Below are 23,670 nucleotides of genomic sequence, written 5' to 3'. Positions count from 1 at the left end.
ATCTTTTAAATTATTTCATTTTGAATCACTGTAGATTAGGTAAAACACTAAATCAAGAAAGCGCTTAAAATACGAGAATCACATTTTCATATATACAGAACAAAAATATTAAGACTGATGTCTGTGTAAAAAAAATCCATGTGGTTATAAAAATCCCTTAAATTCAGGGAAAATAATACCTTAGTTATCTGTGCTTTTCTTTGATTAGTACTGTAGTGTGTGCTACTTATATTGGCATAAGTAGTATATGATGTTAGTCGTGAACGGAAGGTCTGGTAGCACAGGGACAAGAGGATAGAACATTTACTTTATGATTGTTAGATTTTATTAACAAGTCCTGTAATTTTGTGTTAAATACATTCGATTGTCCCCATCCGTGTTCTGTTCACTACAGTACTATTATAGAAAATAAAGTTCTAGTGAGTGCGAATGGTTATCATTTATGATTGAGGTGATCAGACAATAAAAAAATAACAAAATAAAAAAGAAACAGTATGTAGATTTACTCATTGCTTTCTGTGTGTATCATAATCTTGATAATAATCAAACAGATCACATGACGTTCTAGAGCAAAATCGTAAGTCGTATGGAAGTAACGGTAAACTATAGCGAGTAAGAAGATTATTCACACAACTAAAATTACTATTCATGTGTTGCGACAACTGCGCATGAGTTAAGAAACAACACAGATTTCCATTAAATTTTTGTTTACTTATTTGTCCAGCTGAGTTGATCAGGTGTTAGTTGTGAGTACATTAAGTAAACTGGACATCAGATTATAATATCTCCACAGAGCTTTAGAAAATTAATGCTTTGGTAAGAACTACATGAATCATATCATATCACGTACTATCACAAGACCTTCTGCCACAGCTACACTTAGGAATATCATAGGACGAGATTAAGACAGTTACAGGACCACATCTATTTGTCTCTCAGTCCATTTACACTATAAAAATTTAGCATAAAAATAAAATCAACTGACAGCCACATATATAATTCCATTGACTAACTCAGTGAATTTATGACATGGTTTTTCGACCTAGCATATTTACCCATTTTTGCTTAGAAACACTCAACTTTATTTTCATTCCTATTGTTCTGATTCCCATTATTCGAGAAATGACACATATTTAAATTCGCAGAAAAGTTTAGTTCTTAGTCATAAGTTATGGTAGTCATGAAAAACATAAACAACTAAGATGAAAACCTAGCAAACAACCAGATTTCCTAATTTCCCAGATAGAGAAACTGATTGATAATCCATGGATGCTTATTTAAACTGCTATATTATCGACATATTTATTTCCTCTCAGACATTTATTTTATGTTGATGGACGAGTTTGCCAGCATAAATAACTTTAAATAAACCCGTTGTTATATTTGTTTATTTCTCCCTAGTCTGGTAAAAGAGAAAGCTATTCAACGAATGAATTATTGTGAAACATCCGACGGCTAAACTCGAAAGTGGGCTACTGAAATGATGTTGATACATGATTCATGGTTAAGTCTCATAACAAAACTCTTAAATGATAAATTAAAAATGGTTTTAGCAAGTGTTTTAATGCTTCTTAAGTCTCTTTTTTTTAAATATTTTACTGATATAAATAAAATCTAGTTGTCAAACTATTTCACAGCAGCAGCAGTTAATCCATTCTGTGTCAGTGAACTTTAATTCACAGTGTACCATGAGAATTTAATCAATACATTTGTAATCATTATTCTAATGCCTTATGTTATATTCTACGAGTAACTTCTGAGAACTATTAATGGGCTAATATTATATAAATATTCCTATTGTATAACTGTTCAGTAACTTGATTATGTATATCTATATTCATTTTATTATAAGCTTCATTTTGACCTATGGATTATCATTGTACGGTTTACTATTCTTAAGTTATATTCAGTTTGTTGACTACAGTCTCCCACGTTCACGGCCAGTTTCTGGTTTGATCTTGCATAAATATTATTACCTATTTTATGGTGTGATACGGTCTGTTTGGCTGGTATATAAACCAAGTATGTTTGAAATAAATGATTCCCATAGTGAGATCTGTTATTGATGTTCTAGACTCAAATGGACGGGCTAGGCGAACAAAAGACCAATAAGGATGCTAGGCTGCTCATACCGGTCAAACGTCATTGGTTTGATATAGTACTAAGATTAGATAAGTCGTATTTCGATTAGCGAATAAATCACGTGATAACTAGCCGACCTTAAAGTCACAACAGGTTATGAATGTGAAAGAGATATTTTCAAACATAAATCAATCTAATATACTGAACATCCATTATAACAGCTATTCAATACTCTTAAATTCTCAACTATAGACAGTATATTAACAGATAGGATATTAACAACTAAGAATAGAATAGAACATAGTAATATCATTAAACTCTACATTTGTGAACACTTTTATTCTTCATGCTTGTTGTATTTTATTATAGTCGTAAAACGTCAAACAAAACAAAATAATTGAATAGAAAATTAAAGTGAAAGTCAACTCTATATATTCTTCATCTATTTCTTGATTAATTTATAAGAATCTGGGTTCAATGATTTCATTCATTCATTCATTCATCCATTCATTATCAACTTTATTTTTATGATAATAAAGTTTACATTGATAACTTGTGTATTATAATCAAAATAAATTACTTAAAGTTATTTAAAAACTAATTCAAAATAACAAATATATATGTTTATATTATATGAATTGTTCATATTGTTCATATTATCTTCCCTATAAGAAAGACATAGATTATAATCATTTTTGTTTGTATTTTTACATAAATTGAACATTGAAATGATCCAATATTTAATCATTGAAATACATTGAATAATAAGAATAAATTTATGATTTTAATTTTTTATAATGAATTACAGCATCAGCTACATTTAAACCTAATTCAACTAATTCAACAATACATACAAATGTTAATCCAATCCATATACTTAATAAACCACCAATTTGACTAAATAATGAAGTTAATGATACAACAGCTTTTTCTTCAACACGTTCTAAATCAAAATTTGGTCGTGATATTATAATAGATAAAAAATTTTGTTCAAATATTTGTGTATTCATAAGCATTTTAATTGCTTCTTGTAAATGACCTTGTTTAGTTAAATTAGAAATTATTTCATAAGGTTGTAATGGTGTACGAATTTCTTCCATACGTTCATTAAATATAGTTAATGTCTCATTATTTGTTGATTTTAAACGTGAATAACCGGATGCTTCCATTTCTTTTATAAACTATAAAAGAAAATTCAATGAGTTATATTTAGAATAATCTGATTATATAATATAAACAAACAAACATGATTTTTAGGTAACGTTACTTACTTACTTATGTCTGTTACTCCTCGTGAAGGAGCATAGGCCGCTCACCAGCATTCTCCATCCAACCCTGTCCTGGGCAATCCTTTCCAGCTCCTTCCAGTTGTTATTCATCCTTTTCATATCTGATTCTATTTCCCGACATAATGTGTTCTTTGGCCTTCCTCTTTTCCGCTTCCCTTCAGGATTCCAAGTTAGGGCTTGCCTCGTGATGCAGTTTGATGATTTGCGTAATGTATGTCCTATACATTTCCATCGTCTTTTCCTAATTTCTTCTTCATTTGGGAACTGGTTTTTTCTCTCCCACAAAAGGCTGTTGCTGATGATATCCGGCCAATGGATGTTGAGTATCTTGTGTAGACAACCATTTATAAACACTTGTACCTTCGTGATGGTGGTTGTTGTAGTTCTCCAAGTTTCAGCTCCGTACAGTAGAACTGCATTGACGTTCGTATTGAAGATTATTGAAGGGTAACATGTTAGTTAAAAATCAATCTTTGTTTAAAGTTATCTATTTTCTAAGTTTAATTCATGTTGACCATATTGTACATCAGTAGGGACTTTGTTTTAACAAGTGATTTATCATTTTACTATTTAATAGTCAGTTATTTAGAGTTTTATCAGTATATAAACAGTCAACACAATTTAAGAATGAAATGATTTCTTTGAGCAACATTTATTCAGTTAATCTCAGTTATTTTACAACTTCGGCGAGACTATAACTTATGGACGAACCAATCAGGTATACAATAGCAAGTCTCGGATTTCGGCGCGAATATCACTCATCCATTTGGCTAAATAGAGTTTTGGTATTGTAACTGTTGTCAGTTCGTGATGAAAACCCTAAGTCTAATTCTAACCTTAACCATCAACTGTAAATCATAATTCTAATCACTCACATTGGTTCATGACCCTCATTTGGTCCTAGTTATTAGGTGGACACTTTCAACGTCACCCTAGAGTCGCTCAAAGGTCGTCTATAAATTATAGTCTCACTACGATTTCCTAAAGCTACTTTTATAATGAATACTACTACAATTGATAATTGAGCCGAATAATCTGGTTTTGATTACATGGAGAGTTAGTGACGTACAAACTGATTTCCCTTAACTGCCCATATCGATTGATCATGTTAATTTTTCTATTAATATTTTGTGTATAATTCTGTCAGTTTAATGCATAAAGGTACCTATTCTTTCAGTTCGTGCATTTGTCTTTAACTCCAAATCATCGAAGATGAAGGGATTAGTCAATAATTTATCTTCGTGAGAAGTTATCATTCAAACATATTACGTATTACTGGATATCATCTATCAATTTGTGTTACATACTTTTGTTTCAACAATTAAATATTGCGTTCAGAAAATGATTAAAACTATAATTCACAATACACATGAAAATGATTAATTATATGGTACTGCGAAAATATAGATTTATTTCTTTTGAATCCTTAGATTAACTTCACAGATAACTGTAAAAATATTTTCTTTAGTAATATTAAATTGATTGTACACATAATCTGTATTTTCCCCTGAAAGGTTTTCTAAAACATTTTATTCTACTCTTGAAAATAGAAATAACGTTGTTAAGCTCTAGAAAATCGAATGATTATTTTATAATACGCAATGCTTTCTTTACAATTAATGAAATTAAAAGTGTTTCTACCTAAAAAATTTTATTCTTTCTTCTGACCTTTGATTTTTTTTATCATTTGATGGCTTTCGTTGTTACTTTGCTGATTCTTCTCTAATAATAATAATCGGTTATTAGCAAATCAAAATAACATTTATTCTAATTAGCTTATCTTGTCCAAAATATGAATCATTTTTAGCGTATTAGCTTTATATTTCATCTTCAGTTACATATGTTCTGTAGACATTGCATGATCCTAATTATTATCATATTACACTGGTTATTCTATGTTCACGTTTCCTCATGAAATAACAATATTTATATATCGATTAGTTGTAAGATCTACTCTATGGATTCCTTGTTTGCGATATCTAAATACTGATTGTATAAATTGTTTGATTTACCACATAAATAACTAAGATATTTTCGTAGACAGTCCAATTTACTGAAGCGTTCAAATTTTAAACTATTTGAATTAATAGTTGAATTCATGAGTTGATATAAGCTAGATCACCACTAAAAACCTAGAAGCACTAGACGGCCGATTCGTCCTATTATGGGAGTTTTCAGGAGTGCGCATCCACGATCCCGCACACGAAACTTAAACATAGGACCTTCGGCCTACAGATCTACAGGTTAAACCGAATGTTCTGGGTTCGAGTCCCAAGTACGGTATCGTGGATGCGCACTGCTGTGGAGTCCCATAATAGCATGAAACAGCCATCTAGTGCTTCTAGGTTTTCAGTGGTGATCTAGTTTAAATCTGTTCATGAATTCAACTATTAAATTACTAGAATCTCCACAAAATCCCTATTCTGACAATAATCTTGTCCTCAGTAGTGACTGGTTTCAAGATGTATTTTCTGGAGTTCTAGTGAAAAACCGTGACCAATGGAATTCAACCGTGTCTGTTTTGAGGCAGTCACTCACCAAAGACAATATAAGATGGCCGCACTATATCATGAATTGACATTATTTAAACGTTAATATCTTTGGTCTAGAGTTTTAGGATTCACAAACGAGATCGAAAGTCTTAAGTTCGATTCCAGCATAAGAGGCGGTCTATGCGCGTTGTTGAGGAGCCCCATGCTGATACGAAATGGCCGTGCAGTGCTTTCAGGTTTACAATGGTAGCCCAACATTGGTCGGTTCATGACTTCAGTAAAGCTCAATTATCTCCAAATCCTTATAATGATAATATGAATATTGTGAATTATTTGATCTACCAAGAATCAGAGGTGAAACTTATTTTAAGTCTTGACACTTATAATAAATTCTAATTATTTCATAAATACTACAACATTTGCAACCAAGAAAAAAACCGATTCAATATAAATATTGTATGAAGACAACTGCCAATTAAAGTATGTCTAAGTAAAGAAATATTTTAATTTCAGCTGCTTTGGGTTATCATTGCTAATCTATAACCTAACGAAATTACCTGTGTTATTTGTTAAGGAAAATAAGATTCTAGGAAAAAAGTGGTAATTTATGTAATCAAAGACGCATTTCAGTTTTCCTTATCTTTAAATACTATGGTTTTGTTCTGTAACTAATATGCGCGCATATGAGTTATTTTACACCTAAACAAATGCACTACACAATTACTTATAATTACATAATTGATTTTGGGATAGGGTTAATGAATTGAAACTGTATCTGTATCTTTAATTGTAATTGGTAAATCAGCAAGTAACATTTACTAATAGACCCATTTTTATTGACAATAGTAATTAGAGTTAAGATTTATTAGACAAACAGACTTCTTATGTAACGGAAGAAGCATTTTTGATCATATATTATTAGATGATAACAATAAGCTTGATGTACTGACTATCCGAAACTTACTTTTGTAACAAACCATGTTAGAAATGTTTTGGTTGGCCATTGAGCAGCTGTTATGCTCGGTTTGTATGTGTATCGAACACAGGCTGGTCTACAGCCTATTTGATAACTATCCATAGCTGTTCCAGTTTTTTCTGCACACTCTGCAAATCGAGCATAAGTGGAAACTGCTTCATCATTAAAATATAACTGTTTGGATTCGTTAAAGTTATCTAACATTTGATAAGTTGCTGGAAGTTTGAATGCTTGACATTTTCTTAAATCTTTTCCAAGTAAATGAGTTGGAATTGGTAAATGTTGTGTTAAACATTGGCAATTTGAAGCGACTTTTTCTTGCACCATATGTGCATGACATGCTTCTTCGCTAAAAGTATAGTTAACATTATTAAATGATATAAACTGTGGTGTATTTTTACTGCATCTACCATGAGGTGGTTCCATCATAGACCATTCATATACTGTAAATCGTATATCAGTCATTGTCCCTGGCATTAAATTTACACCTTCTTCAGCTACACGAGGATAAGAAGCACCAGGGTGTAAGAGCAGTCTTGCACCAGTTAACTGACTTGCCATGACTCTTTCCTGGTGTTTCAGAGAAAAAGAAAAATGTACATAGTTTTTATTAAAAAATAGTTTTTGTTTAGTAATCAATATTGAAATCTGGCAAACAGTCAGAAATAATTTAGCTCTGATTATTAACTATTTTGTTGTGTGTAATACATAAGCTTTGAATCAAATGACGAGTAGTTTACAATGGGTTCAAAGAGCTGAAAGCCACCTTTTCTAAATGTATTTATTCTGATAGTCACAATTCTTTTTGTTCACTTGGTAAACCAAATTTTCATTTGGAATATATTAGCTGTGTATAAAGTTTGACAGTCCTTCAGCAAGTATTAACATAAGTTTGAACTTAAAAAAAAGTAAATTCTCAAACAACAGCATCAAGTTTGTTTGGAATACGACAGAAGTTAGAAGTTGGACATTTTCTCTTATTCAAAGTGATCACTAAACAGTCCAATTTGATCATAACTGTAAAATAAAATCTAGTCCGAAAGCAAATGAGTTTTCATTAATAAATTTCAATAATTTTTAAGCATTCGGGGAAGTAGACTGTAATTTCAAAATATGAAAATTGAATTAGGACTTGGTAGTAGTATAGCTGTTTGCTGTTTACCAAGTTTGATGCCCTCCCCTTTAAATACAAATTGATTTAAATGGACTGCAATACTTTTGAATAAAAAAAATGATGACAATAATAGGATGGGCTCACTTCATTTAGAAGTTGTTACTTATGTTTTTCTAAATAGAGGGGTAGATATGCACTAAATCTATAATCGAATCTTCTGAAGTTTAGAAAAACCCAGTAAAACAAGAAAGTGTCAAAGGACTGTATTTATTCTCTATTTTATTTATTTGAGTTGTCATGATAAACCAGATATACAACGGTTAAACGATTGTTTTCTTGTTACGTGTATCTTTCCTACATCTATGAAGTAAGGGATAAGGTTTCAAGAACAAGCATCTTAGTTACTTCACAATCTCTTAGTTACACTAGTTGAAATCATGAGTCAATTGAAGCTAGACCACTATTGGAAAACCTAGAAGCGCTAGAGGAGCACTGCTGAGGAGTCCCATACTAGGACGAAACGGTCGTCCAGTGCTTCCCGCTTTTCATGGTGGTCTAGTTTCAATTGACTCATGGTTTCAACTAGTGAAATTTCTAAAATCTCCACAAAACCCCTTCTGATCATCTGTTAGTTGTTAGATTTTTTCGATTTATTTTTGCTTTTAAATAAAAGTGATTAGTGAATAGTTATATAAGTTAATAATTATGACATGCAAGTGATTTTTCAGTGAATTTCAGCAATTTTGTGATGCTAAAGAAATTAGTTTAGTTCTTTCAGTAAAATAATTCTAGCCATTAAAGGAAGTAATTACTAAAGAATATAAAACTGCTCGATAGTTTGATTTATATCAACAACAAAAAAGAAACCTACCATGACAATCAAATGTTATAATATACTAGTTATTTAATTGAATATAACTGAATCTTCAAAGCAAACATCTACTTGGTATTACCCAATTATATATTCAAAGTTTTCAAAACATTAGTTCTAGTCGATTTCAAATCATTTTGGTCAAGTTCAATTAACTTATTATTGTGTTACATATTAACATACCTCCACCTGAAGCAGACCAAATCGCAACACTACGGGTGATTGTGGAACAGTCAATTGAATGAAATGCACCACTCTACATCAACTTCATCGACTACGAGGAAGCATTTGACAGTGTGAACAGGACAACACTATGGAAGCTTCTTCGATACTACGGCATACCTGAGAAAATAGTCAATATCATACGGAATTCCTATGATGGATTAAACTGCAAAGCCATGCATAGAAGACAGGTCACAGACTCTTTCGAAGTAAAGACCGGTGTAAGGCAAGGTTGCTAACTCTCACCCTTTTCTCTTTCTCCTGGTGATCGACTGGATCATGAAGACGTCAAAATCTGGAGCGAAGCACGGGATACAGTGGACAGCCTGGATGCAGCTGGATGATCTAGACTTCGCAGATCATCTGGCTCTTCTATCGCACATGCAACAACAAAGGCAGGAAAAGACGACTAGTGTAGCAGCACCCTCAGCAGCAGTAGATCTCAATATACACATAAGGAAAAGCAAGATTCTCCAATACAACACGGCATGCACAAATCAAATCACACTTGATGGAGAAGCTTTCGTTTTCCTCTATGAATAAACTATGTTTTGTCGGTTCACATTTTTTTATGTTTAAATTATAACGGTCGAGATCATGAGTCAATTCACGCTAGACCACGATGGCGAACCTGGAAGCACCGTACGGTCGTTTCATCCCATTGTGGAACTCCTCAGCAGGACTCATCCACGATCCCGCCTCGCAAGATTCAAACGCAGAAGCTATCAGTCTCTCGCGCCAAAGCTTAACCACCAGATCACTGAGCTAGCCGGCATTCAACGGTGTTTAAATTATACTTTAAAAATAAACTTAAATGAATGTAATTTCCAGCACCTTGAATTTTAGTAAAAATGCTTTTTATATTGTTTCATACTATGAATTAGCGATTTTATTCACTTGTGATTTACAATTAATCTCATTACAATCATATGTATCCGTTCTATAAATGAATGCCAAATAATTAACTGTTCCACGTGAAATTAATCAGCAAATTATTGCTTTATTCATATAACCTAATATCATTAGTTATATTAGGATCAATTAACAAAATAATTACTTATTATTATTGAAATAAACTAATCACTTTTGGATAAAATGCTATAAAACGTATATTCGTTTATTAAAAACGTAATAATAAAAATATTGGCGTTTTTTAGCAAGATGTTTCTCTATGGGATGGGGTTGTCGATTCCATGCCCAACAACCTCCTCATTTACCCAGGCTTGGAACTGGCAGTATCTCTAAAAGAATTACAGATAGAGAAAAATCTTGCTAAAAAACGCCAACCGATTATGAAAACATGGGTAATTTAGGATTTTAACGATATATCATTATGATCATTGTTTACCTTCATGATAAGGTTGTTTACCATTAAATATATATGTTCCGAAATCTGCTAATAACAACTTTCCAATAAAAAAACATGTTCACTTTATTTATTATTCGTTTGTGTTCCACTCATTTAACAACACTATAATTCCTGTAGGAATTCGATTATTCATCCAAGAATTTATTATCTTACCTTCCAGTTCAATGTTTTAATAGAAAATTTTTTTCAAGTTTAATAACAATTTAGGCGAGACTATAATTTATGGACAAACCAATCAAATATAAGATAACGAGTAATGAATGTCGGCTCGAAATTCGTCCATCCGTTTGTCTAAATAGAGTTTTGGCATTATAGCTGATGTCAGTTAGTGATGAAAACCCTAGATCTAATTTTAAGCCCTAACCATCAACTGTAAATCATAATTCTAATTGCTCTATAACCCTCATTCAGTCCTAATCAGTAGGTGTCCACTGTCAATGTGACTTTAGTGTCGCTCAAATGTCGTCCATGAATTATACTTTCACCATAATTTAAATCTTTGACTGATAAGCTTTATATTTGTACATGTAAATATTTATGATTTGAAAAATTTACCAGTATATTAAAACTTAATAAGCCTATAATAGTAAATATTATAATATCATTATTAGGCTTGTGATCTAAGGCAATATCGAGGCAGTCCGCACAAGATGCACATATTGCCAATATGAGACTAATCAATTACAGTTTTAAATAACAATCGGAAGATCCAAGTGAATTTAATAAATATCATTGTTTGTTATTTTCAGGAAACAAACAAATGTCTACAAGTATAATTAAATTAATATGTTTATAATAACCGCATTAAGTAGAAAGATTGGATTTTCTGATGTTTCGTGACTCAGTGTAAGCTACTTCTTCAGAGAATAAATGGTCAAAATTGGTAAAAGTTAGAACATTTAAATAACCGAGCATAACGATAATAATTATAGGAACGTGAATATTTTATGTAGTTTATATAACATTTGTTATGCAAAGAACTAGATAATCATTTATGCATTATTCTTATAAAGGTTTTACTTTCCAATATGTATATTCACTCACACATCTTACAAGTAGAATGACTAGAAAATTTACAAGTGATAGACTATAAAAGTGAGAGACTATAACATGAATGTGCTAACGGGTAAATTTATTTGTCTTCAAGGTTTATTATTACTTCCAAATGATATAATTCTGTTTCATTTTCTAATGAATATTGGGTTGTGGAGATTAATAAGTTTTTGATTGAGATCATGAACCGACTGATGTTAGACCACCACTGTATACCGGAAAGCACTGGACGGCCATTTCGTCCTATTATAGGACTCCACAGTAGTGCGCATCCACAATCCTGCTCCTACGATTCGAGCTCAAGTAATTGAAGCTCGCGTGCGAACGCCTAACCTCTAGACAACTGAGACGGCATCAAACAGTGTCAATGTCTAACCTCAATTAATCCACGAAATTGCGCGACCACCTTCTACTGTACTAACGTAAATATCTGTCTCTATCTGACATGGATTAGCTCCAGTGGTCACAGTTTCTCACTACAACTCCGAGACTTCCTCCACGAAGCTAGTCACTCGCACTAGTCAATCGGTTGATGATCTCCAACATTTTTTAATGTTTGATTTTAATTTAATTGAAAGAAATATTGGATTTCAATGATATAAATACAATGTACAAGTTTTGATCTAATGAGCAGAAAATGAGCCAATTCATTCATCATCATTAACATTTCTGTCTGGTTCATCATTGTCTTCTTTATCAGGTTCACTAGACTTAAATCATATAACACATTTAGTGTAATGTCTGGTGAAAAAACGTTTAAATGTTAAGTGAAAACATTGAAATATACACAGTAACTATAGGGGATCAGACAATTTACAAGTTGCATGCTTTACAAATAAGATTTATGTTGTGGATAAATTGAGAACGTGAATCTTAAATACATGAAAATTTGTAATATAATGGTCATGAAAATATACAGGAAGAAAACTTTCAGTTTCTCTATAAATACAATTAAGTTGAAATTTTTAAGAATGAAGATGTTCTTCCGTCACACATCGTTATTGTGAATTACCAAGTAATTGACAGCTACTTGTGTTTTAAATCTGACAATTTTTATGGATAAGAAATGCTTGTACAATTTAACGGGTTTGAAGATGTGATGCTTTTTGATAGATTCCTGCCTTAATTCAAACGTGATTTCCAGTAAGGCGTGTCTGTGTGTGTGTGCTTCAGTCTTCTACGACAACTGAACATTCATTGATAACTACCTGAAATCATACTACTACTACTGCTACTAAAACATACTATTTTCAGAAATTTTGTATAAAGCATAAAGCGAATGTCTTCAAAACTCCATATGAATGAGTACATACAAATTGTTTCTTAGACATTCCTAATGAATTTGTATTTCTGAACATTCATAATGTCATGATGACGTTTCACAATTCATTGACGAATTCATATATTTTATAGCTAACCTTTTCGGACTAACAATTAATAATCATTTTGAAACGTAAAATATTTCTAATGGATATACAAGAATTACATCTATGAAACAAACTGTTGACTGACAGACGAATATTAGTACAATCAAAATAAGGACAGGTGATTACTTACATAAATAAATTTTGTTAAATATGAACAGCACTAATTACTTCCAAACAAGGAATAGTATCTAAGCAATCGATTGTGTTTTGTCAAAATCCAGGTAATTTTAAGTTTCAGCATGTTTATGTTATTTATTTTTGGTGTGATTAGTATGAATTTGATTAAGATTTAGGAGTTTCTTGAGCTCTACCATCAATTTTACCAACATAAATAACATACGTTGAATTTTTAGTCACTTCAATACTATCTTATGTTTTATAGATGTAATATCTATGAACTACTGGATGTCGTTGTATTGGCTCAGAATTCAGTATTTCTAGCAGTGAGTACTCAGAGCTAACATCAAGCAGGTTTTTATAGACTAAGATACATATTTTGTCACATTAAATTTTGTTCGTTTGAAAAACACTTTAAAATACCCTAGACACTGGCGAATTATTTTTCTGGTTATCGGAGAAGCTTTGGAGGATGTCAAAACCTTTACATATTTGGGCAGCATCATTGATGAACACGGTGGATCTGATGTAGATGTGAAGGCGCGGATCGGCATGATTAACTTGTTGAAATAACCTGTGCTGAGAATTCTACATTGCACCAAAACTATAATATTGAATAAAGCCATTAATAATAATAATAATCTGTAATTGAAGAACATCTGGAACTCAAAACAACTGTCAACCAACACCAAAGTCAGAATTTTCAATACAAATGTAAAGACAGTCCTACTGCATGGGGCGGAAATTTGGAGGATTACAAGAGCGATCATCCAGAAGATGCAGGTGTTCATTAACAGTTGCCTACGCGAAATACCTCGGATCCATTGGGCAAACACTATCAGCAACAACCTACTGTGGGATAGAACAAACCAGATTCCAGTTGAGGAAGAAATCAGGAGGAGCATTGGAAGTGGATAGGACACATATTGATGAAATCACCCAACTGTGCCACAAGGCAAGCTCTCACATGGAATCCTCAAGGCCAAGGGAGGAGGGGAAGACCAAAGAACACGTTACGCCGAGAATCGGAGACAGACATGAGAAAAATGAACAACAATTGGATAGAACTGAAAAGGAGGGCTCAGCACGAGGTGGGTTTGAGAATACTGGTCGGTGGCCCATGTTCCATCGGGAGTTACAGGCGAAGTAAAACATTTTAACATATTTACAGTTGTTCTGTTTTCTCACGAATTATATGTGTTTAAATAAAGCCAGAACAAACATTGATGCAGAATAATGCGAATTCACTATATTTGGTGGTTTCTCATCAGCTGCTTACAACCAAATATGTATTGGAATTTTGTTGAAGCGATCGCGATATAAACACTCAAACGGGATTTATGTGTTCAAAAAGACACAGTAATAAACATATTACTACCCTGGCAATCCATTTTTTTCTTATCATTAGTTTATTTTGTCAATGTTTAGTCTGTGTTATATTTCTCTTCCATTACTGAATTCTTGAACCACCCCTTTACTCATACATTTCCTCTAACTTGATTCTCTTAAAGTATTTGGACTCTTCAAATTCCGTTCACTTATTATTTAACCCATTTCATCAGTTTTTAATCTCATGAATCTTTTGTAAACCCTTCATTAACTCCAAAATTTTCACACAATTTATCTTATCTGTCTCTGAACTTCACTCAACTATTACATCATCCGTCCTTAATGTATCCTTGATTCTACCACCAAATAACTTCTGACCTGTTCTTGCATATATATATGTATATACAGTTATTATTGATAACCCTTGTCATTCCGATTCTTTACATTTACTTATGTCAATTGTTTCATACTATTTCTTACCTCAGTGTAAAATTCTAATACATTTTTGGTTGTATACAGCTGATGAGAAACCACGAAATACAATGAATTCATATTATTCTGCATCAATGATTGTTCTAACTTTAATTAAATTCATAAAGGGAACCAATTGCATAAAATTATATCTGTGTTCAGAATCGATCTTTAAAATGTATATATCATTTCCTCTTTCTTAATGTATTAGCTTTTGTAATATATATTTGATGCTATTATATAATATCATTTGGCAACCAATAATTGATTAAGAACGTTTTCTGTCTAGACCTCATTATGTAAGCAATTTATTGAAAATATAATATTAAGTCATGAAAAATTCATATAAATCTATTTGTTATCTTTTAATTGAATAACACGATTCTACTTCATTTGCTAAGACTATATACATAGAACTATAATAGTAATATATATATATATATATCCTACTTACTATTCCTAAAAAATCATACATCATCTAATTAAACAAAGTAAAGTAATTATAGCGTTTTTGTAACTATCTAACCATATATCACTAATAACCAGATAGTTCATTTTTTTAAAAACAAAAGTGGTTGTTTTAATACACTAAAAAATAACTTATCCTACGGGAAATGATAAACTCATTGCTTCTATGTAATCATCTTTGGTGATGATGTTTGTTTCTTGCTGATTTTTTTTCCTTCCTTTCAAATGTTTCTATTTCTTCGTATTTAATTCTTATTAAAAATTAAACTTTAACTAGATTTTTTTATTTTTAGAAGAGAAAAGTTAGTAAATAGTTTACTATTGAGTAAATTTGTTCTACGTTTATTCTTTTTCTTCTATTATTTTCACGGATAATCCACGGACTATAAATACAATGATGAAATTAAATAGTTATGTATGATTGATTAAGTAATTCACAGTCATTCAAATTGATCTTATATGCATAGTTCGATTCTTAAGTTTTCGACTAAAGTCTTAGAAACAACTTTGATTAAAGCATCAAACAGATGTTCTGTAATTTGATATTTACCTTTGAATTTAATTAATTTCTGTTACCGTATATGTTATTTGAATGAATACCTTGACATTTTTTGGGACCTAAGTGTTGATTATACTTTAGATCTTAATTTTTAAGGAATCTAAAATGAGTATTTTGATTGTATTCGGGATTTAGTTTGAGTTTTATTTAAAATGTAAACATTGAAATTTAGAAAAGTAATCTCCCATGGCAAAAATTGTACATTCTTAGCAATGTTTACTAGCGACAACATAAAACGTTATGAAATTGTTTATTTTCAGTATGCATATTCAAACGGCAGCTTAATAATCTAATTTGTTGTAAACTAATCTTATATCAAAATAAAAATATGTTGTTAGCTATGTAGTTTCGTAAAAATAAAGATCTAAAATATAGCCTGTGTATCAGAATAAACGGTATCATACAAATGATGGAAATCGGGTTAGTAGAAATCTTTTGAATTCTGTAAGTCAATCATTAAACGACTACTCTATAAAATGTATGAACCTCGACTTCGCACAAGCATTGCTATATATATATATATATATATATATATATATATATATATATATATATATAAAACACAGTAGATTTCTCGATTAGCAATGTATCTAACGAAATTTAAAATTTCTGTTTCCCTCTACTTCAACTTACTCGTAATAAGTAACAAACTACCAAGGTTTTATAAATCCTAAATAACCATTCAGATAGAACAAACAAATGTTTTCTGTGATCATTTTTCTTGAACAATGATTATTCATAACATCGAGTTTATGTTAATGCTATAAATTAAGTATCACTAAGATTTCAAAACACAGCATAACTTCGAAATTAACGCTATTTTGATTTCTATGTTAGGACTTACTTCGTCATCGTTTCGGCGTCGAAGGAGATAGTATCAAAGCTTTTTTATCATTCGTGCCCACGGTGCATTGCAACTATACTAACCTTAATTAGATAATAGAGGTCGGAAATCGAGATCTACTGACAAAATAATTTTCTTTTAGTTATCACTTTTAATAAGTATTATAAATAACGTTTGAAAACAACCGTTTGCATACAGCTTTAAAACAATTAGCCCCTTTGATACATTTTGATAGTGTAATAAGAAGATGAAGATTATCAGGACTATGCCATAAATTAGCGCAAAACATTACAAATAATCTGATCACTTATATACTTGTTAAGAACATTTATATATAAAAAATTTAAAAGGTCAACTAGACTAAAAATGGAGGGTAAGACGAAACAAGGATAATAAAGAAATAATGCGAAAACAATTTGAAACTTAATCACTCTGGGTAATAAGCTAATATTACCAGAGTAGGTTTAAAGTAAGAACAAACTGTTTTTGAATACACAAAGTGGGTTTGAATTTTCGTATTGCTAAGGCTTCAGAACAAAAGAAATAAACGGAATTAATACTTTGACAAGTTCATATTACAAGATTAATTAGCTTTTACAGTAGTCGAAATTAAAAATGCAGCTGTTTTACAAATTTGTGCTAATTAGAACAACTTTTTTACTACCGTAAATTTGTGCATAACAACATTTTATAAAGTATTGCTGTTGATCAAACTAAGTAGGACATCTTGTTAGAAGTTATTATCATTTTTACAAATACTCTGAAATATAAGATCTCAAATTATTGCGTAAACGGAACCTCATAATATAAATGAATATACTTATAATGTAACTATGTCTAATCAGTGAACTTTATTTAGTTATTCTTTAAATTATTACAAAATTAACACTCAGACAATCTAGGATCTAATAATATTAGACGAAAGGTTAAAAACGTTTCTGGTGAAACAAAAGCCTATAAAAAATGAACTCAGTTATTTGATGATAAACATTGATAATAATGTTAACTTTCAAGGAATTTTGAGTAATCTAAATGGTAGATACAACGTTTATTAAATCAAACCGGTATGAATGTAATTAGATCATGAAAATGGACTGAATGAGCACTTCAGAGGTTGGAGGAACTTGGAATAAAAAACAGATTACATAAGTTATTTTTCAAAAGCATCAAGAAATGATCGAGCTGACGAAAATACAGAATATCAAGCTGTTGAAAATTGTAAAATCTGAAATCTAATTAGAACAAAAATTCAAGCGATTAAAAAAATGTTACCACTGAAAAAAATTAGGACAATAACTTGTATTTAGTGGAATTACTGTTTTAGAATAACTTAATAATTGTAGCTAGCTTTCAACCTTGTAGAAAATATCTTGTAGTATCGGTTTCTATGTCAAGCCCACACAGCTTATTCTAGCTTCCGGATAGATCAGTTTATCCATTCTTCTTGAGTTACATTTTGACCTTGTCAATTATTCGCTTATCAACTTTAACTGTTTTTAAATGAGCGTATGTGTGTGCACTTCTTATCTATTCATCACATTTCTGTGACTTATTTTTGTTAAACTAAAAATATCCATTCACACTTAGTTAAATTGAGTTTACTTACACGCTTTCTCCACTGCATGTCATTTCGTTTCATCCCTTTGGTTGTCTGTCCAGATCATTAAGTGTACAAAAAATATACGTACTCAAAAATTTATTCTCGTATTTGACTTATTTTTAACTCCACTATTTACCAACGCGATTTAAGTCGATGATTATATATGAGGATTGGCGACGCGTATATTTTGATAACAAGCAGTAAACGATCAAATTAGAGTGAAATTCTTAAATTTATCCCTCAACATCAACATAAAAAGCTGGGAAAATCTACTTTAATCAATTACGACCAACGTAAATATCCGGAATTTATGTATGTAGTGCATAGTAATGAAAAATATAAACTTTTTAGTACCACGCATAAATGTCTTAGAAATAAATTTTGACAACTGGAAAACTAAATTTATCCAGTCAACCTGTTACAAACCGCTACATGTGTGATAACCAAAATTTACCACATTAGATTTATAAGAAAGGTCAACATTATACTAAAAAGCGGTACCTCATCCGAATTATTTGAAAATGTATTCTTCTAATAATTAATTAAGTTCAGAACTAGATGGTGTTTAATTAAAAAAGTTTACGATATAATACCAAAGAGTATTCTAAATGTCAAAATTCAAAAACAAAGTCAAATCAATCCAGTTTTAAAATTTTGTCAGATAAGATACAATACACACAGAGAATATCATACATGAAATCATTTATTCACATTTACACTTCAGTTTTCTAAAACTACGATTTGGTACATTGTTCCGATGGCGTTAAAAAACAGAAAAAACATAACAGTCAAGCGATTAGCTATTGTCTGATAAACGTACAGTAACTAGTTACTATTAAAAAACTCTATCACGTCCGTAACCTTGAAAAATCTCTATTATTGGGTTCACATACAGCGTTTAACGTACAGAGCAGCATACCATAACGTTTTGTCACGATTTTTTTTGAAATACAAAAATATTCAGCGTTGAAAGCCGTTAAACCAAATTCAACTAATTGCGAATAGACTTGAGTTTTTTGTTACACTAAAGATTAGAATATTTTCTATTTCTACTTAACTTAAACCATTAATGAACAATTATATTACAATCAAACAAAGGCAGTCTTCAAAATGTACATTATATATATACATATTTATGGCAATCTGAAATGTAAAATAATAAGTATTAATAAATTAAACACCCATGCATATAAGTTCAACATTGTGTTCGATGATGCGTTTATGAGATCATGAATTTCCATGTTTTTAAAACAGGTTTAATTAATTAGTTCCATGCATTAAAGTATAACCAGAACTTCTGTAATTTTAAGGTTTATAAATTACAAAAACAAAAATTCACTAGATATCTCTAGATGAATAAGGATTGTAACATAATACTTTTGATTAGGGAATCTTGCAGTCATAATAAACCTATTCTTATTCAGCATATTAAATGAGTGTGAATTCTTTGTTTTGTATGTTAGTTAAGTTGAGACATAGTTTCAACAGTAAAAGTACGTATATCGTAACTTAACATTATGATTTGAAAGGTTGCTAATTAAACTTCGTGAGTTCAATTTATTATGATAGAAGATGAATTTTTAATTTTCTTTTTATACTTCCATAGAATGTTGTTTCAACATGAAGTGTTCAAAAAGTAGATAATTTTACTAATTAATTAACATATTTGAAAGTAATCAGTTAAACAGGAAAAGCTTTAAACAAGGTTATGAATGAATTGGACTAACCATAGATCTAACCGTATGACTTGACCTTTCTAGTTATTAATGTTCAAAGTTTTTTTCCACATAAAAGAAAATAGTTTCCATTTTAATACATTATAATAACGAGGAACTAATTGCGAACAACTAATAGCAATTATTAAATCCCATTAGGGCATTAATTTTTAGACGAAATTAGTAGATAATTTGGAAGTTTCATTTACAACAAATTTACACATCTATCCACATATCTATTAAGTTGTCATATGATTAGAAGTCCTATTTTATTTTATACAACAAAGTTAATGCAAATAAAATCAAATGGTATCCACTAGAAAATAATGAGGTGATGTTTCATCCCTGACGTTATACGTTATAAATAACTTTTTATGTTGAATTTGTTTTCAGTTTTATTCTTACTTACTTACTTACACCTGTTACCCCTCGCAGAGGAGCATAGACCGCCCACCGATACTCTCCATCCAACCCTATCTTGGTCAATACTTTCCAGTTCTTTCCAGTTTCTGTCCATTCTTTCTATGTCTGCTTTCAATTCGCAACGTAGTGTGTTATTTGACCTTCCTCTTTTCCGTTTCCCTTCAGGATTCCAAGTTAAGGTTTGCCTTGTGATGCAGTTTCGTGATTTCCACAATGTATGTCCTATCCACTTTCAACGTCTTCTCCTAATTTCCTCTTCCTATAGAAATTGGTCCCACAGTAGGAATGCGGCCCTTGCTTTGTCGAGCCTCGCCTTTACGTCCTCATCCGATCCTCCTTGTTCATCGATGCTGTCCAGGTAAGTGAAAGATTCCACATCTTCCAGAGCTTCTGCATCAAGTGTGATTAGGTTGTTGTTCTCCTTGTTATATTTGAGTGTGTTTCTTTTTCCTTTGTGAATTGAGGTTTACTGATGAAGAGGCTGCTGCTACAATAGTTGTCTCCATCTGCGTTTGTTAGTGTGTATGAGATAGAAGGTTCAGGTGATCTGCGAAGTTCAAATCTTCTAATCGATTCGGCGCTATCCATTGCATTCCGTGCTTTCGCTCAGATGTGGAGGTCATCATAATCCAGTCAAACACCAAAAGAAAGAGAAAGATGGGGAGTAGGGAATCTTGTCTGACTCCAGTTCTCACTTGGAATGCATCTGTCAGCTGTCCTCCAAACACAACTTTGAAGTGTAGTCCGTCATATGAGTTTCGTATGATGGTGACGCTCTCCTCAGGTACGCAATAGTGTCGAAATAGTTCCCATAATGCTCTCTTTTCCACACTCTCAAACGCCTTCTCATAGTCAAGGAAGTTGATGTATAGTGACAACTTCCATTCAATTGATTGTTCAACGATAATCCACAGCATTGAGATTTGGTCTGTGCATGACCGATCCTTACGGAATTCAGCTTGTTGATCTCGAAGTTGGGTGTCTACTGCGTCTTTCATCCGGTTGAGCGACACTCTGTTAAAGGCTTTCCCTGGTAATGACAGTAGTGTAATGACTCTGTAGTTTTCACATTTGCTCAGATCTCCTTTCTTTGGAATCTTGATGAGGTGTCCTTCTTTCCAGTTCATCGGCACTTGTTCCTCCTCCCAAATCTTCTTAAATGGAAGGTGAATAATGTTTGTAGTTCATTCGATGTCTGACTCCAGTGCTTCAGCTGGTATATTGTCGAATCCTGCTGCTTTCTCTCTCTTGATTTATCTGATGGTCATTCTAATTTCTTCCGTCGTTGGTGGATTGACATCTATAGGAAGATCTGCGTGTTCTACTTCGATGTCAGGTGGATTAATTGGAGCCGACATGTTCAGGAGTTCTTTGAATTACTCTACCTATTTATTCCTCTTTTCTTGAATTTCCTTCTCTTTCACCTTTTTCTGCCGTCATTGATAATTTTTCCACGTATTTCTTCTTGTCAGCTCTAATGCTTTTCTTCACTTGCTTGTTTGCTTCTATGTATTCGGCTTGTGCTTGAACTTTCTCTGCTCGTGTTCGGCTGTTGTTAATTGCTATCTTCTTGTTCTTCCTTTCTTTGATCTTGTCCAGTGTTTCTATAGAGATCCATTTCGTATGATGATGCTTCTTGAGGCCCAGAACCTCTTGACACGTTGAAGTCAATGCCTCTTTGATACCTTTCCAGTTATCCTCCATAGTAGTTTCTCCTTCTTTCAGGAGATCCCGTAAGGCTTGGAACCTGTTGTTGAGAGCTATCTTGAATTCATTGAGTTTGTCAGTATCTCGAAGGAAGGCTGTACTGAACCTTTGTAATGATGTTCAACCAGTTGTCCAGTTCTTCTTTAGCTTCAGTTTTAAATTGGCCACAACTGGGTGGTGATCTGAATCTATGTCAGCTCCTCTCCTGGATCTCACATCTTCTATTGTCCTTCGGAATTTTTTATTGATGCAGATATGATCTGTCTGGTTCTCTGTGGTGTGGTCCGGTGAGATCCATGCAGCTTTGTGTGGGAATATTGTGCCTTCTATAATCAATTTGTTGAATGCACATAGGTCTGCAAATTTCTTTCCATTTTCGTTGCTCTCACCCAGTCCATGTCGTCCCATCATATCTTCATATCCGGTGTCTTCCATTCCGACCTTGGCGTTTAAAGCTCCCATCAGGATGGCCAGGTCCTTTCCTGGGAAGTTTGCTATGACTGATTGCAGTCTCTCATAAAACTGATCTTTACTGTCGCCATTGCTATCATTGATGGGTGCATAACATTGGATGACATTCATTGTGATTCCCTGCTTCTTTGTTTTGAAGGATGTCTTGATGACCCTTGGTTCATGAGATTCGCATTCCATAAGTGCTTTACGTGCTTCTGTGGACAGTATCAGAACAGCTCCCTTAGTGTACGGATCATTTTCATCTACGTGACCGGAGTACAGCAGCTTCTCTACCGTATCTAGCTTTTGCTGTTCAGCTCGGGTCCAATGGGTTCCACTGAATTCCATTACAGCCAAGTTGTATCTCTTCATCTTTGTTGATATTTGACGGGTCCTCACGGTCTCCCACACTGTCCGGATGTTCCATATACCTATAAAAATTGTTGCTCTGGTTGTCAGAAAATGCAACAGACTCGTGACTTCCAAAGAATCTCGGTTTTTATCATGAGGCGTCATAATTCTTCCTTCAACTCTCAGGGCAGAGTTCTAATGGTTCGCTTTGTTTAATCTGGTTGGCGTTTATTTAGAAAAATTTATTTCTATGAGATGTTGTTGCCAACCATATGCCTAACCCTCCTCATTTACTCAGGCTTGAGACCAGGAGTAACTCTAGAAGAGCTACAGGTGGAGGATTTTAGTTTTATTCAGATGGCATTTATTATTCTGTGGAAATTCTTTGAAACCCAATTCGTAAAATTAATTTCCATTAAGTTTATTTTACAAATTAAGTCTGTCTACCTTCACAAAATGCATGCATAATTACATAACTAATAGTTGGATTAACAATCTCTCAAATAAAGACAAATTAAATGAGTATTTTATTTCCGGATCATTTTCTGAATGTCAAATAAATGTAATTCTATATAATTTTAATAGTTGAATTCATGAGTTGATTTAAGGTAGACCATCACTCAAAACCTAGAAGCACTGAATGGCCGGTTCTTCCCATTCTCGGACTCTTCAGAGGTGTGCATCGGCTATCCCACACATAGGACTGGAAACTAGAAACTTCACTCTCGCGAACGCCTA

The 23,670-nt window shown here is 32.2% G+C and overlaps 1 protein-coding gene across 1 annotated transcript in view; it reads right to left on the bottom strand.

Moving 5' to 3' along the window:
* Positions 1–2,323: 2,323 nt before the first annotated feature.
* The window catches only part of SCNN1G_2 (sodium channel, non-voltage-gated 1, gamma), a 42,813-nt gene continuing 21,466 nt past the window's right edge, over positions 2,324–23,670 (bottom strand). Inside the window, exons 3-4 of the mRNA XM_051215678.1 lie at positions 6,828–7,409; positions 2,324–3,263 (exon numbers count right to left, since the gene is read on the bottom strand). Of these exons, the coding sequence (XP_051073705.1) occupies positions 2,859–3,263; positions 6,828–7,409 (987 nt within the window). The 3' untranslated portion in view covers positions 2,324–2,858. The remainder of the gene's footprint in view (positions 3,264–6,827; positions 7,410–23,670) is intronic.

The sequence above is a fragment of the Schistosoma haematobium genome, chromosome 1 (assembly GCF_000699445.3).
Source record: "Schistosoma haematobium chromosome 1, whole genome shotgun sequence".
NCBI classification, from domain to species: Eukaryota; Metazoa; Platyhelminthes; class Trematoda; order Strigeidida; family Schistosomatidae; genus Schistosoma; species Schistosoma haematobium.
This window is presented reverse-complemented; position numbering and strand designations above follow the sequence as displayed.